General features: G+C 36.2%; 1 protein-coding gene across 1 annotated transcript in view; it reads right to left on the minus strand.

Annotated features, from left to right (window-relative positions):
• Positions 1-9190: 9190 nt before the first annotated feature.
• The window catches only part of LOC129259295 (trafficking protein particle complex subunit 10-like), a 40454-nt gene continuing 35434 nt past the window's right edge, over positions 9191-14210 (minus strand). The window contains exons 19-20 of the mRNA XM_064098681.1: positions 11226-11601; positions 9191-11028 (exon numbers count right to left, since the gene is read on the minus strand). Coding sequence (XP_063954751.1) covers positions 10853-11028; positions 11226-11601 — 552 coding nt within the window. The 3' untranslated portion in view covers positions 9191-10852. The remainder of the gene's footprint in view (positions 11029-11225; positions 11602-14210) is intronic.

Genomic DNA, 14210 nt, shown 5'->3' on the forward strand with positions numbered 1-14210 from the left:
AAACAGATCTGCGAGCTTTACAAAAATGGACAGTGCTCACTCAAGTATAACATTCTTTCAAAACTTTTACTTTAATTGGATAGATCATGGACATACTCCATGGATAGATGAGACCCAAACCCAAGAATATATGTGAAAAAATTACCCACATGTTGTATATTTTTTTATATAACAGTGACCACAATAGATTTAGCTTGGTCAACGTTATTAGCTGTGGAAATTACTATAGGTCTTTTCAAGTAAAAATAATATGAAAAAAGCAAGAGAAAAAAGGCAATTTTGAAGATTTGATTGTGTTGCCAATTTCATGATCCTAGAGATTACTTTCATTATTTTTTTCACCATTGAATGAAAGGGACCGATGCATAAAAATGGGCTGTTCACTATGTGTGTAGATTTTTTTTGCACATATCTTTATAAATGCTTGCTTGATATATTATGGATTTTTTTTAGGGTTGTGCATCAAAGTGTACAAATATGTATTTGTACAAATATGTATTTGGCCAAACAATAAATTGTGGTTATGTTGAATGGACTAATAATGTAGAGAAAATCATTCTTCCCCATTTTGGCCCTTAGTTATTCATACATTTGCGCATAACTTTGTGACATTGTGTTGTCAAGTTATCAGATTATTTTTATTCACTTTCGCATTTTTAACTGCACCATATTCTGTCTCTCCCCCTCTCTCTCTTTCTTTATCTCCTTCCTTTTCCTCTATTCCCCTCTTGCTGTTAACATGATTTAATCTTTGATTTTGTCATTTAATAATTCATTCATTCATTCACTCATACATACATTCATTCACTCATACATTCATTCACTCATTCATTCATTAATTTATTCATTCATTCATTCACTCATTTATTCATTCATTTATTCATTCATTCATTCACTCACTCATTTATGCATTCATTCATTCATTCACTCACTCACTCATTTATTCTTCATTCATTCATTCACTCACTCATTTATTCTTCATTCATTCATTCATTCACTCACTCATTTATTCTTCATTCATTCATTCACTCACTCACTCATTTATTCTTCATTCATTCATGCACTCACTCATTTATTCATTCAGTCACTCACTCACTCACTCATTTATTCTTCATTCATTCATTCACTCACTTATTTATTCATTCATTAAAACTCTTGATACTTTGTATAGTGTTTTTTTTTAGAATGTCTTTAGGTCCTCTCCATTATTGTACATATCAGGTAGGTACTTCAAAAAGCTGTTAAGGGCAACTTAAAGGACAAGTCTACCCTAACAAAAACTTGATTTGAATAAAAAGAGAAAAATCCAACAAGCATAACTTTGAAAATTTCATCAAAATCGGATGTAAAATAAGAAAATTATGACATTCTAAAGTTTTGTTTCATATTTCACAAAACAGTTATATGCACATCTCGGTAAATATGCAAATGAGGGAACTGATGACATCACTCACTCACTATTTCTTTTGTATTTTATTATATGAAATATTTTGATTTTCTCATCATCGTCATGTGAAATGAAGTTTCATTCCTCCCTGAACCCGTGGAATTCCATTATCTTAACATTTTGTGGGTCAGGCATGGAGGTCCTAATTGTCAAATTCGTAAAAATTGAAATATTGTATAATTCAAACAATAAAAAACAAAAATAGTGAGGGACATCATTGACTCTCTCATTTGGATGTAACTGACTTGTTCATACAACTATCATGTGAAAAATAAGCGAAACTTTGAAATGTCTTTGAAATAACTTTCTTATTTTACATCCGATTTTGATGAAATTTTCAGCATTGTGCTTGTCTGATTTTTCTCTATTGATTCAAATCAACATTTTTCTGAGGTGGACTTGACCTTTAATGAAGGACTGGTGATCCTACCTTGTGGTAAATGATAAACACCAGATTTCCTTTGGTTTTTAGTTCCTGATGGTCACCAGTCATTTGTAAACGACTAGTAACCCTATAGCCTTATCAAGCACCCAGCAGGTTTTCTTAAAGTTGAATTAAGAAGGGGGTGAGTTTCCATAAATATAGGTTCTACATACAATATATAGTATATATAAGTTGTTCAAACACATAGCATGTCACAATAATCCTCTGCCTTCTCGATATTTTGCTTTGAAAGTCTATGAAATTAGCCACCTGTCAGAGCCCGAGAGACGAGTGTACAGAAAAGTCACTCGGAGTGTGACGTCACCGGGGGGAATTTAGTATAAGAGGTGCCTGAATGTCATACAGAAATGCTATGCAGAGAGAGAAAGATATTGTACAATTTTTTTTCAAAGCAACTCAAATCAAACAAATAGGACTGATATGTACAAATCTTTACTTTCCCTGTATAAAAAACAGTATGAATAACCACCATGAACTCTTCAATCATGATGTAAGATAGCAAACAGTGAGTTATTGAATGATATTTTCACTATTTCTCATTTATTTTATCACGATGTTCAATCAAGTGAGTAGCTGGAAAGTAATTCCGGCGGCTAGCTCAGCGCGCGCTGAACGCATAATACTAGTACACACAACACCCGTACCCAGGCATTGAGTGTACTGTTATGGTCTGGTATGTCGACTTAGTTCATGGCCGTGCAGCGATCCCCTGGCGTTTTTTCTTCTTTTCTTTTGTCTTTGACTCCACTTTTATATCCTCTGGATCATTTCCACTCATAGCTCATTCCACAGAACAATCTTGAACCAAACGTATAGTATTCTTTCTCGGCCTTCTGAGTTGTTTTCTATATTTAATTACGCTAGGGGTCACCGTCACACATACAAACGCAATTCGGAAGTGAGTTGAAGACAGAAAGATATATAGTAATTAGTATACATCTCTATGGTTGAAGACAACAAGAACGGTACGGTAGCTCGACAGCTAGCTGCGCCGGAGCGGGCGGCCGGTCGGCACAAAGCAATTCCGCAACCAACTGTGTTTTTTTGCAAGAGCCGCGTCACACGCGGATAAATATGTCATAATAACACGTCTGCTACGTTATCGACTGGTGAGAAGATCTCGATCAAATTTCATATTATTCACCTTGAAATTATTCCTTTAGGGTCTATGGTATCATTCTGAGGGAATTCACATATTTGGAATAATAGTACGGCCACAAATATTTTAATCATTTCCTCTTTGCAAGTTCTATGGCTCGCAGATACAACTTCAACTGCAGTTATTCCATATGAAGGAGTACGTGCATAGTACACAAAACGGCACTGCCTTGATTACTACACCGGGACCGAATACCCCCCGGTGACGTCACACTCAAAGAACACCCGTCTCGGTAGGCATTGCAGGAGCGAACTCAGGGAAAATGGGTAGGGATAAATCGTTCAAATTCACTATTTTGAAAAAAGAAAATGGGGGTCGAATCACCTATTAGTGTTTGGGGGTTGTAAGGTTGCTATTAATGTAAATATCTCAATATTTGGAATCGTCTTCTTAATTCAACTTTAAATGATTACATATTGAAAATAAAGGGGACCGCACACCTTACAATTGGTCTGCGACCCGATTTCAGAATAAAATGTTGGAGAATTTGATGCTTATATTGAGACTTGGAATATCTAACTGTGTAATGTTCAAAATCATAGTACGAATACCTATGTTCAAATATGTGACTATGCAATCATTCTTCTTAGAATAAAAGCGAATTTAATATCTAGTCGTAATGACGTCATAGCAGTCATACGATTGGCTACGATTTGAAACTAATTTGGCCTTATCTAAAAAATGAAGGTTTGCAATCTTTCAAAGTGGTTATATCAGTATTCTTTCAATTAATTTTAACCTCAAATAAAATTATATGTTCCATTCACATGTTCAGAAAATGAGCAAAGTGCGATTTGTTCCAAAATCGGATCGTGAACAGTCGCAAGGTGTGCAGTGTCCTTAAAGGGGAATCCAACCCAAATAAAAACTTGTTTTTATAAGGAAAAGAAAAATCAGACAAGTAGATAGGTGAAAGTTTGAACAATATTGGACAAACAACAAGAAAGTTATGAATTTTTGAAAGTTGTAAATATTGGTAATCACTATACCCATAAAGACTTCAAATTGGCCGCATATGTGATGTCATAGTGATGTAAGGCAAGGACTACTCTTCCATGTACTCCAATACATATTATGGCTAAAATGTCGTTTTTTCCCAAAAGTTTTATTTCAAATTATATTTTTCTTTCATGAGGACATAAAACAATATACTACCTGGGTTATATTTAGATTACTGCCCCAGGGGAATGGGTACTTAGGAGGAAACCACAAGTCCCTGATAATAAAGTACATGGCCTATGGGAAAGTTGTCCTCACCCCTTGTCATAATTTACTTACCCAGTTGCCAATTTGAAATCTGCATAGTATTAGCGATCTCAATTTTAAAGCAGTTATAACTTTCTTATCGCTTGTCCAATTTCTTTCAAACTTCCACCACTCTGTTTAATTTATTTTTCTCCTTCCAACACGACATTTTAGGGCCAAGGCCGGATTCCCCTTTAAGACACAGGGGCTTAGCTCTTATGATCATACAAGCCCATCCATTCCACTTCATTCGACTGATAGTAATCAAAGTCACTTTCATGAGTTTACACATACCTAGACAGCTGGCAGCCGTCTGTTTCGAGGAGTTTTTAAACATTTTTATTTTTTAAATTTCTCCTCATTAGGGGACTTACAATGCAAAATCCCCCCGTTCGGGGCTCTTAAATTTTTGTCTTTAATGAATAAAAATTTTAAAAATTAACACGACTGAAATGCAAATTAATATTCCCTTTTGGCATTAATTGCCATAAAACGGGAAAAATCAAGTTAAAAGGAAAAAACAGTGACTTACCTCGGTTGTCGCGTAACTTCACTTCCTGTTTTATCCAAACTTGTAGTACATAAACATATGGCCATTGAGTCCCCTGTACAGATCGCGCTAGAACTTCGGTCTCTGTATTTGGTGAGTGAAGCCAACGGAGTTCAGCTGAACAACCAAAAGAACAGAGACCGAAGCTTTTGGTCTAATACGTACCATGACTAACACTGAAGAAGTATGCGATATATTATGACACTATATTAGAATGTAATGTTACCTTACCTAGCTTTAATTGAATATTGTTGACAGAAATAAATAAATTTCAATATCAAATCGCAATCTCTAACACTACGAATGGCTTCATGACATATCCTCTAAGGATGTTTTATTTACAAGCATATCAATGCTAAAGTAGTTGTGTAAAGAAAAATACATAACATTCAATTTCTATATGTATATGACTGATATTTGCACATGCCCATATGTAAAAGACATACGAAGAAGCCTAGTGGCATACATGAACACACAGAGTATCTACAAAAGTCGACCTTCAAGAAATCAAAATAATCTTCAGCCAAACAATTTCACAGACCAGAATAAGTGTCAAAACATGATTTTTCATGCAATCTTTGAACCTATTAAGACGGGGGGGGGGGGGGGGGACGGCGGGGGGATTATTTTTTTTGTGATAAATCTGCCGCAAAATTTGTTTTGACCACGTCGCTCGCCGACTTTTTACTTTCTAGTCTCGCGCAACTTTTGACACCAAAATCATGACCCCTGGATACGCGGTTCCAAAATTGCTAACATTTTGTCAGTGTATGCAGACCCAAAATTGCTCAAAAACGTTAATTTGTGTACACATCCAAAGCAAATAGTATTTTTAGCCAAAATTCATTAATGTATCATTATTTTTTTCTTTTACTTATTAAAGTCGATTAATTTCATCTTGATTATGGTAAAAATAAAGTCCCAAACAATTTCATTGAGAAAACAATAACAAGTGGAATGCCTCTGGCCGTCTCACCTGCATCACGCGATTCAATATAGCAGCAGTGCTGATTTTGAAAACTACTATAACTCGCACAAGATGTTCAGTGATACTTGGTTACTCTTATTTCCACGTTTTATGAACTAGACCAATACACTTATAGAGATATTATGGCAATTCAACAAATACCCCCAACGTGGCCAAAGTTCTTTGACCTTACATGACCTTTGACCTTGATCATGTGACCTGAAACTCGCACAGGATGTTCAGTGATACTTGATTACTATTATGTCCAAGTTTTATGAACTAGACCAACACACTTTCAAATTTATGGCTGTAATTCAACAAATACCCCAATTTGGCCAAAGTTCATTGACCCAAAATTACCTTTGACCTTGATCATGTGACCTGAAACTTGCACAGGATGTTCAGTAATACTTGATTACTATTATGTCCAAGTTTCATGAATCAGATCCATAAACTTTCAAAGTTATGATGGTAATTCAACAGATACCCCCAATTCGGCCAAAGTTCATTGACCCTAAATGACCTTTGACCTTGGTCATGTGATGTGAAACTCATGCAGGATGTTCAGTGATACTTGATTAACCTTATGTATAAGTTTCATGAACTAGGTCCATATATTTTCTAAGTTATGATGACATTTCAAAAACTTAACCTTAGGTTAAGATTTTGATGTTGATTCCCCCAACATGGTCTAAGTTCATTGACCCTAAATGACCTTTGACCTTGGTCATGTGACATGAAACTCAGGCAGGATGTTCAGTAATACTTGATTAACCTTATGGCCAAGTTTCATGAACTAGGTCCATATACTTTCTAAGTTATGCTGTCATTTCAAAAACTTAACCTCAGGTTAAGATTTGGTGTTGACGCCGCCGTCGCCGTCGGAAAAGCGGCGCCTATAGTCTCACTCTGCTATGCAGGTGAGACAAAAACCATAAAGTACAAAAAAAGGAAATACTTAAGAAATTTAGAAAACAATAAAATAACTACATTTGATCAGATTCCGATAAAGACTCTGTGAACCAAAAATTAGCATTTTAGGGGCATTGGTTAGTTAAAGGAGAATGAAACCCTTGAAACCAGCTGAATCCATATCAAAGAGAAAAATCAAAGAAACATATTGTTGAAAGTTTGAGGAAGATTAAATGAATAATAAGAAAGTTATGAGCATTTGAATATTGAGATCACTAGTGCCATGTAGATCCTCCCATCGGCAATGCGACCAAGATCCGTGATATCACACACGTACAACTCCCTCATTACTTTAGTACTTATTTCACTTATATTCTCACTTTTATAGAGTCTATCACAAGGTGAGGTGTTCTCTGTATGAGATGACAAGTACAGAGGTTTCACAACATTATATCATTGATGAATCGTTTGTCATATATATGATTAGAATGAGCAAAAAGAGATGTTTTGGGGTATATTTTCAGTGTCCAAATGGGAGAGTTGTACGTGTGTGACATCACAGATCTTGGTCGCATTGCCAATGGGAGGATCTCCATAGCATTAGTGATCTCGACATTCAAATGCTCATAACTCTTTTATTGCTAGTCCTATTTTACTCAAAGTTTTGTTGATCTTATTCTTTGATTTTTCTGCTTTCACAAAAGCTAACTTGCTCCGAGAGTTTCATTCTCCTTTAATTAGAGCAAACTTCTAATTTTATGCATAAATTAGCATAATTGGCAGTGAGATTTTTTGCAGAATTTGATCTTATAGCTTTGTAGATTATGCCATGGATAATTCACATGCCAATTTTCATTGCGATCGACGGCCAAGATCATAAGTGGGGGGGGGGCTGATGAATCAGCCCCTCCCCCAGTCTTCTTAGGCATCGAAATATCCCACTCATCCACTCATTTATGGATAAAGGGGAAATCAATTCTGGAGGCCTTTTCATAAAGACTTACAACTATACCTTGATTGTGATTGGCTGCTGAGCCCTGTCACCATGGTAGTTGCCATAATGGAAATGTCACAACAGTTTGAAATCAATAATGAAACGGGCTCCTGGTCATTGAATGGTGTGTGAAAGAGAGCAGGAAGGTCAGATAAACCCAATCCGTATTATGGAGTCACGTTTAACTGACAAAGCGCACATCAGCATTGGACATTTTTTAATATACGCAATAAATAAGCATAATTTATACAGGACATAAACCATAGGTTCAACGGAGGGTTCTAAAAACCACCTTTCTGAATTCGGGCCAATAAATTTGAAATAAATCCAACCAGGAAAAAGAAAGTTTATGGCTGTTTTACAAATGAGATCACTAGTATAACCATGTAACTTTCAAATTGGCAATACTACGTAAATTATAACAAGAGGAAGAGAAACTTTTCCATAAACTCTGTACTTAATTGTAACTGAAGTTAGGCATTGCATCATATTCATGTGGTATAAACTACTATAATAATTAGTGTAATATATGACATAAATACTGATAAATAATTTTACATTCATGATGGTTGAATATAATAAATTTAGATGGAGATACATGTATTATAGAATGGATGAGAAAATCCCTGCAATCTGATTGGTTGAAGCAAAAGGATCTGTAAGTACAAATATGGTACCGTAATTGTCATAGGGATTAAAACTGCCCGCATACTCATTACGTTGAGAAGTCCAGACATACGATCTAAGGTTAGATCTACTGCCCTGGGCTGGCTGTGCACAGCCAAAGCTACACTGCAGGCCCAGGCAGGCGGCAGCCGTGGGCCCTGGCCCCCCGGCGCTGCCCGTGCATACACACACAGCTATTGGAGGTCTGAGGCTGCCTAATGGATCTAGTCAATGCAAAGCTGTATCTGGCATTTTGAGTATAATAATGCCTTTGTGCCAACATATTCTCAAGTTAGGCATACCGGTACATATTTATGTTGTCCAGGGTTATCAAAAGGTCTGCATTACATTTTGGAATTTTCATGCATCCGCTAAATAAATCATGTGTCCGGTAAATTCAATTTACCGGACGCATGAAATTATCATGCATCCGGTAAATCATTAATTTTTGCGGTTTATTCAATAAATTTTTTCCATTCTATAAAACAGATGATGCATGGGTTTCTTTCGTGGGTCAGAGGAACTGTGTGCACGCGGTAACTTTGGCATTATGGTCTAAAACCATGCCAAAGTTACCTCGTGCTGACAGTTCCTACTGACCCACTCTTACCCATGCATCATTTGTATAATATACAAAAGATGCATGAGTTGGAGTGGGTCGGTAGGAAATGTCAGCACAGGGTAACTTTGGCATGGTATAGACCGTAATATACATGTAAGTGGAGTGATCACATGCACACAAGTAACCCAAGTTTTGGGTTAAAGATAAATTCCAGTTTTGGTAACGATCTCAAAATGACTTTTTACAGAATCTAATATAATGACCACCCAAGTGTCTGTTTGTATGAATAAAAAATATGTGCCAAAGGATTCTGGAAGAAATTGTGTAATTGCTGAGAAATAAGCAAAATAAGCGCGGATTCGGTCACTTCCATCGGGTCTTTATTTCAGCAATAATAATACACTGTCCCACGTGTGCCTATCTGTGTTGGTGATCTTCAGTGTGAACATTTTTCAGCGTAGGTTTCAAGATTTCACAAAGGTCAGTTTATGTAACTTTACCAGATCTAGATCCTCGATGATATACTGACAATTAAGCCTGGTTTTACAGACTTTCTCATGAAATCAGTGTTTACTGCAACTACTGGCATTTCTCTTTAAACTATCCCCATTATTTGAAAATTCTGCAATTAATCGCTAAATGCCAATGGCCAATCAAGATCCCTGTTGCATGTGCACTATGTTCGAAAATACTGACCAGGAACCAATAAGAGCGGTTCTTTCATACAGTGAAAGCTATCCATAGTGGTCATCCAAGGGATAAAACACTAAACGTGGCGCCCTTAGACAGGTTCTGATACACATAATAAGGTTTCATGGAAACCGTTTCAGTGGTCCTAATAGGCAGTTGGCTGCTATAGAAAGGTGACTGATAAGACAAAATTGCTGTATTTGCAATTCATCTTAAGCCTTTTTTCCGCCTGGTCCCTGTTACAGAAAAGTTATTATATACTACATAGATTAAATCCTGTATAGTAATTGGTTCAAATAGCATCAGGTGACTAAATATATTCTGAGTATGATGTTGCATGATGTCGGACCTTGATACATTTTCCTCTATGCGAAAATTCTGACTTCATTATTTAAGTAAAAAGATATCAAATTAATCTCTCGGGCGTGCCGGTCATCGAGCTCTCTCTCCTAGGCAAGTCCAGTGATGCGTCGACACGCACTAATTCCCGTTCCGCTGAGTGCGGTGGCTTTGGTGCAATCAATGCAAGTAACCGGCCACTGCAATCTCAGTACATAGATTTTGGTTCTAATTCATTGAAAGTAGGATATAGAGGAAATGCACCAAGCATTTATTTTTGAAAATATAAAGGGAATTACCGGTATTCATCATTGGTTGTACCATCATAACGTGATGGGAAATTACTATTTTCCATCAGGAAAAATAGACATGTCCAGTCCAACCTCTGACAAATAATCAATAAATAATACAATAACTTTGCCATAAGATGGTATCTCCAATGGAATCCTTATATTTTGATTGACATTTGGGCATTGTTACCATGGAAGCCACCATTGGAAGGCAAAGTTACTGTACTAATTTTTTATGCAGCAAGAGCCTAGTGGGTGTCTCATAATGCCGTTTGTTATGTCACGCATGACTGAAACATGTTCTTAGGTGATAAATTAGGTACGCAGGGGTCATTTTATAGCACAAGAGAGGGTCACCAGTCGTGCGTTAAGTCACTCGTAACTTTACAAAAAACCCACCTCCTGTGAATATGGTGCTACGAGGGCGACACAACATTCGCTCCTGCGACAATTGCTCTGGGTTTTATTTCGTCTAATATGTAGGGTTTGGGAATAGTGTTCAATCAAGGGTTGAAGTTGGTCGTTCCATTAGTGAGCGTAATTTATAATGGAGCGATTGTTGCCAGAGTAGATGTCATGGAACCCGCTAGGAGACGGCAACTTCAACCGTGCTTAGGTTGGACTCCGGTAGGACCCGTACTTGAGCCGCTTTGCTGCAGTAATAGACCTGACTCTCGTTGAATGGCAAGATGGTCGGCTTGGTGTTGCTAGAAATACCCTTCACTTGATCACCGGTGTTCTCTGCTAGAGGATGACTCCCTTCTGAAAGAGAAATAAACGAGAACTCTTAGAAGGGTCAATTCCACCCAACAACATATTGATTCGAATGAAAAGAGACAAATTAAACTAGCCTAACACTGAAAATTTCATCAAAATCGGATGTAAAATAAGAAAGATATGAAAAAAAGATTTGAAATTCTGCTTGTTTCTCACAAAACAGATCAAGGTTGAAATCTCACCATTTGGATCCACTCCCTTCAAGTACTGACTCAGTCGGATGTCGGGCATCGGAAGAAAGCCAGCAATCAGTGGAATAACTTCCAGTGCGACCTCTGTGACCCCAGACCGATTGGTTGGCATAGCAATGACCCCGGTGCTACGACCACAGACGGCCCACATGCCCCCTTCAGTATCGATCTCATACATGAGCGATCTGGACGTGCATGGCTTGTGTTTAGCAGGAGTGGGCGTGTCTCCACTGGGAGTGGGTGTGGTCTCAGTGAGAGGGGGTGTGTCCAGCATCTTAATGGCTACATCCAAGGTGCATAGAGTACCTGCTTTGCATAGCTCCTCCCTCTTGGGTGGTTTGATGATGGAAGTAATCATAAACAACGTCTGAAATTGGATAGAGTAAATTATTGTTTGTTTTAATCTAGTATTAGGAATAATTACTGAGAATGAAGGTCATGGGACAAAGTAATTTTTGTAAAATTCACATCCAAAATAACATGCTTTTGGATAATTTCATATATAATCAAACTTTTTCTTTGTCCGACCCTATTTATCTCTATTCTCACTTCACTTTGCAAACCACTTAAGCAATAAATTTAAGAACATTACACCTTTTTATCTGAAATAGAAAATAGAGATACATCATTTTAAGAATGGCAAATGAATAGGGTCAAATGTACATAATTTTTTGGAATTGCCATTTCAATAAAAGCAGAGAGAAAAACAAGAAAGATATTCGTAAATTGTTGGTGAAAAATCCTTTAAAGAACGACGGAGTTACCAATTTTTTTTCTGATTTGTGACATCACAAAGGAGCAGCTGCGCTAATATGTCATGAAACAAAAATTCTAAAAACTCCCATTCTTAATGGTTCATGAAGACAAAAAAATATTTCAAATATTTCTCTTATAGAAGCCAGTATGAAATGATGTGTATGAGAAATGTCTTGAATTAACAGGCAAAAAATAATTGCCAAGTATATGGAATTAATATCACGTGACATATTAAGAAACTGCTCGCTTGTGACGTCACACAATCAAAACTTAAAAGGTCAAGTCCACCTCAGAAAAATTTTGATTTGAATCAACAGAGAAAAATCAGAAAAGAATTATGCTGAAAATTTCATCAAAATCGGATGTAAAAAAGAAAGTTATGACATTTTAAAGTTTTCCTTATTTTTGACAAAATAGTTATATGCACATCTCAGTGACATGCAATGAGAGAATTGATGATCCCTCACTATTTCTTCTTTTTTTTTATTGTTTGAATTATACAATATTTCAATTTTTACAAATTTGACAATAAGGACCAACTTGACTAAACCATATAATGTTATACAATGGTAATTCCACAAATTCAAGGAGAAATAAAACTTTGTTTAACAGGACAATGAGGAAAAAATTAGAATATTTCATATTTCATATAGCAAAATACAAAAGAAATAGTGAGTGGGTGATGTCACCAGCTCCCTCATTTGCATACCGACCAGGATGTGCATAAAACCATGATAACTGTTTTGCGAAATTAAGCGAAAGTTAAAAATGTCATAACTTTCTTATTTTACATCCGATTTTGATGTCATTTTCAGTGTTATGCTCGTTGGATTTTTCTTTTTTATTTAAATCAACTTTTTGTTGGGGTGGACTTGTCCTTTAAAATCCCATAACTACAAGTTTATCTTATTCTTTGATAGATTTTCACCAAATCTTCATCGATAGGTTACTTTTGTTTTTCTGTTTTCATTAAAATCAACTTAGTGACAAGGTGAATTTCCACTTTAATTATGAGACAATCCAAGATTTATAACTTACATTATCATAACAACACAAAAAATAATACCATGCTTGGTAACAATATATGAAAATAATAGTAAAATTGATAAATAGAGCAACATTTCACACAATGTTTTTGATCACTGCATATTTTTATCAGGGTTCCCAGCTTTTCAAGAAAACAAAATTCCCTGATTTTTCCCTGATGAAATCTAAAGATTCCCTGATAATTATTCAAACCCATTCCCAGTTGCGCATGTTTTCTAAGTTGTTGCAGTGAATTATATATATTTTTAGTATAAAAACAACAATGTAAAACTAATTAGTACCACCTTAACCAGTCATTCAATGGATGTTGTTTTGATATGCAACAAAATATAACAGAGTCTGACTGACTAAAGTGCTTTTGACTTTTGGGCTGATCAAAATTCCCTGATTTTTCCCTCATTTGAAGCATTTTTTATTAAATTCCCTAATTTTTCCCTCATTTGAAGCATTTTTCCCTGATTAGAGGTATTTTTTTTATCAAATTCCCTGATTTTTTCCTCATTTGCAGCATTTTCCCCTGATTTAAGATATTTTTTTAAATCAAATTCCCTGATTTTTCTATATGGAAAAAAGTGAAATAATTTTCCCTGATTTCCCTGATGGGCTGGGAACCCTGTTTTACCCTGGCTTAAAGAGAAATTCCAGTAGTTGCAGTAAACACTGATTTCATGAGAAAGTCTGTAAAACCAGGCTTAATTGTCAGTATATCATCGAGGATCTAGATCTGGTACAGTTACATAAACTGAACTTTGTGAAATCTTGAAATCTACGCTGAATAATGTTCAGACTGAACTTCCCCAACACAGATAAGCGCACGTGGGACAGTGTATAATTATTGCTTTGAGCGTCGGGCCCGACGCTCTACCCGAATCCTGTGCTTATTTGCTGATTTCTCAGCAATTACACAATTTCTTCCAGAATCCTTTGGCACATGCGTTTTATTCATACAAACAGACACTTTGGTGGTCATTTCATTGGATTCTGTACGAACTCATTTTGATATCGTTACCAAAACTAGCATTTACCTTTAAGCACGGCGACCCTTATCAGCTGCTTGAGCATTCAAGGAATTACTTCCTACCGGGTACCCATTTATTACACCAGGGTGGAGAGTGGCAAGCATAAAATAATGCCCATTTATGACGGAAATCCTGTGATACTCTATAAATCATA

The sequence above is a fragment of the Lytechinus pictus genome, chromosome 4 (genome assembly GCF_037042905.1).
Source record: "Lytechinus pictus isolate F3 Inbred chromosome 4, Lp3.0, whole genome shotgun sequence".
In the NCBI taxonomy this organism is placed as follows: Eukaryota; Metazoa; Echinodermata; class Echinoidea; order Temnopleuroida; family Toxopneustidae; genus Lytechinus; species Lytechinus pictus.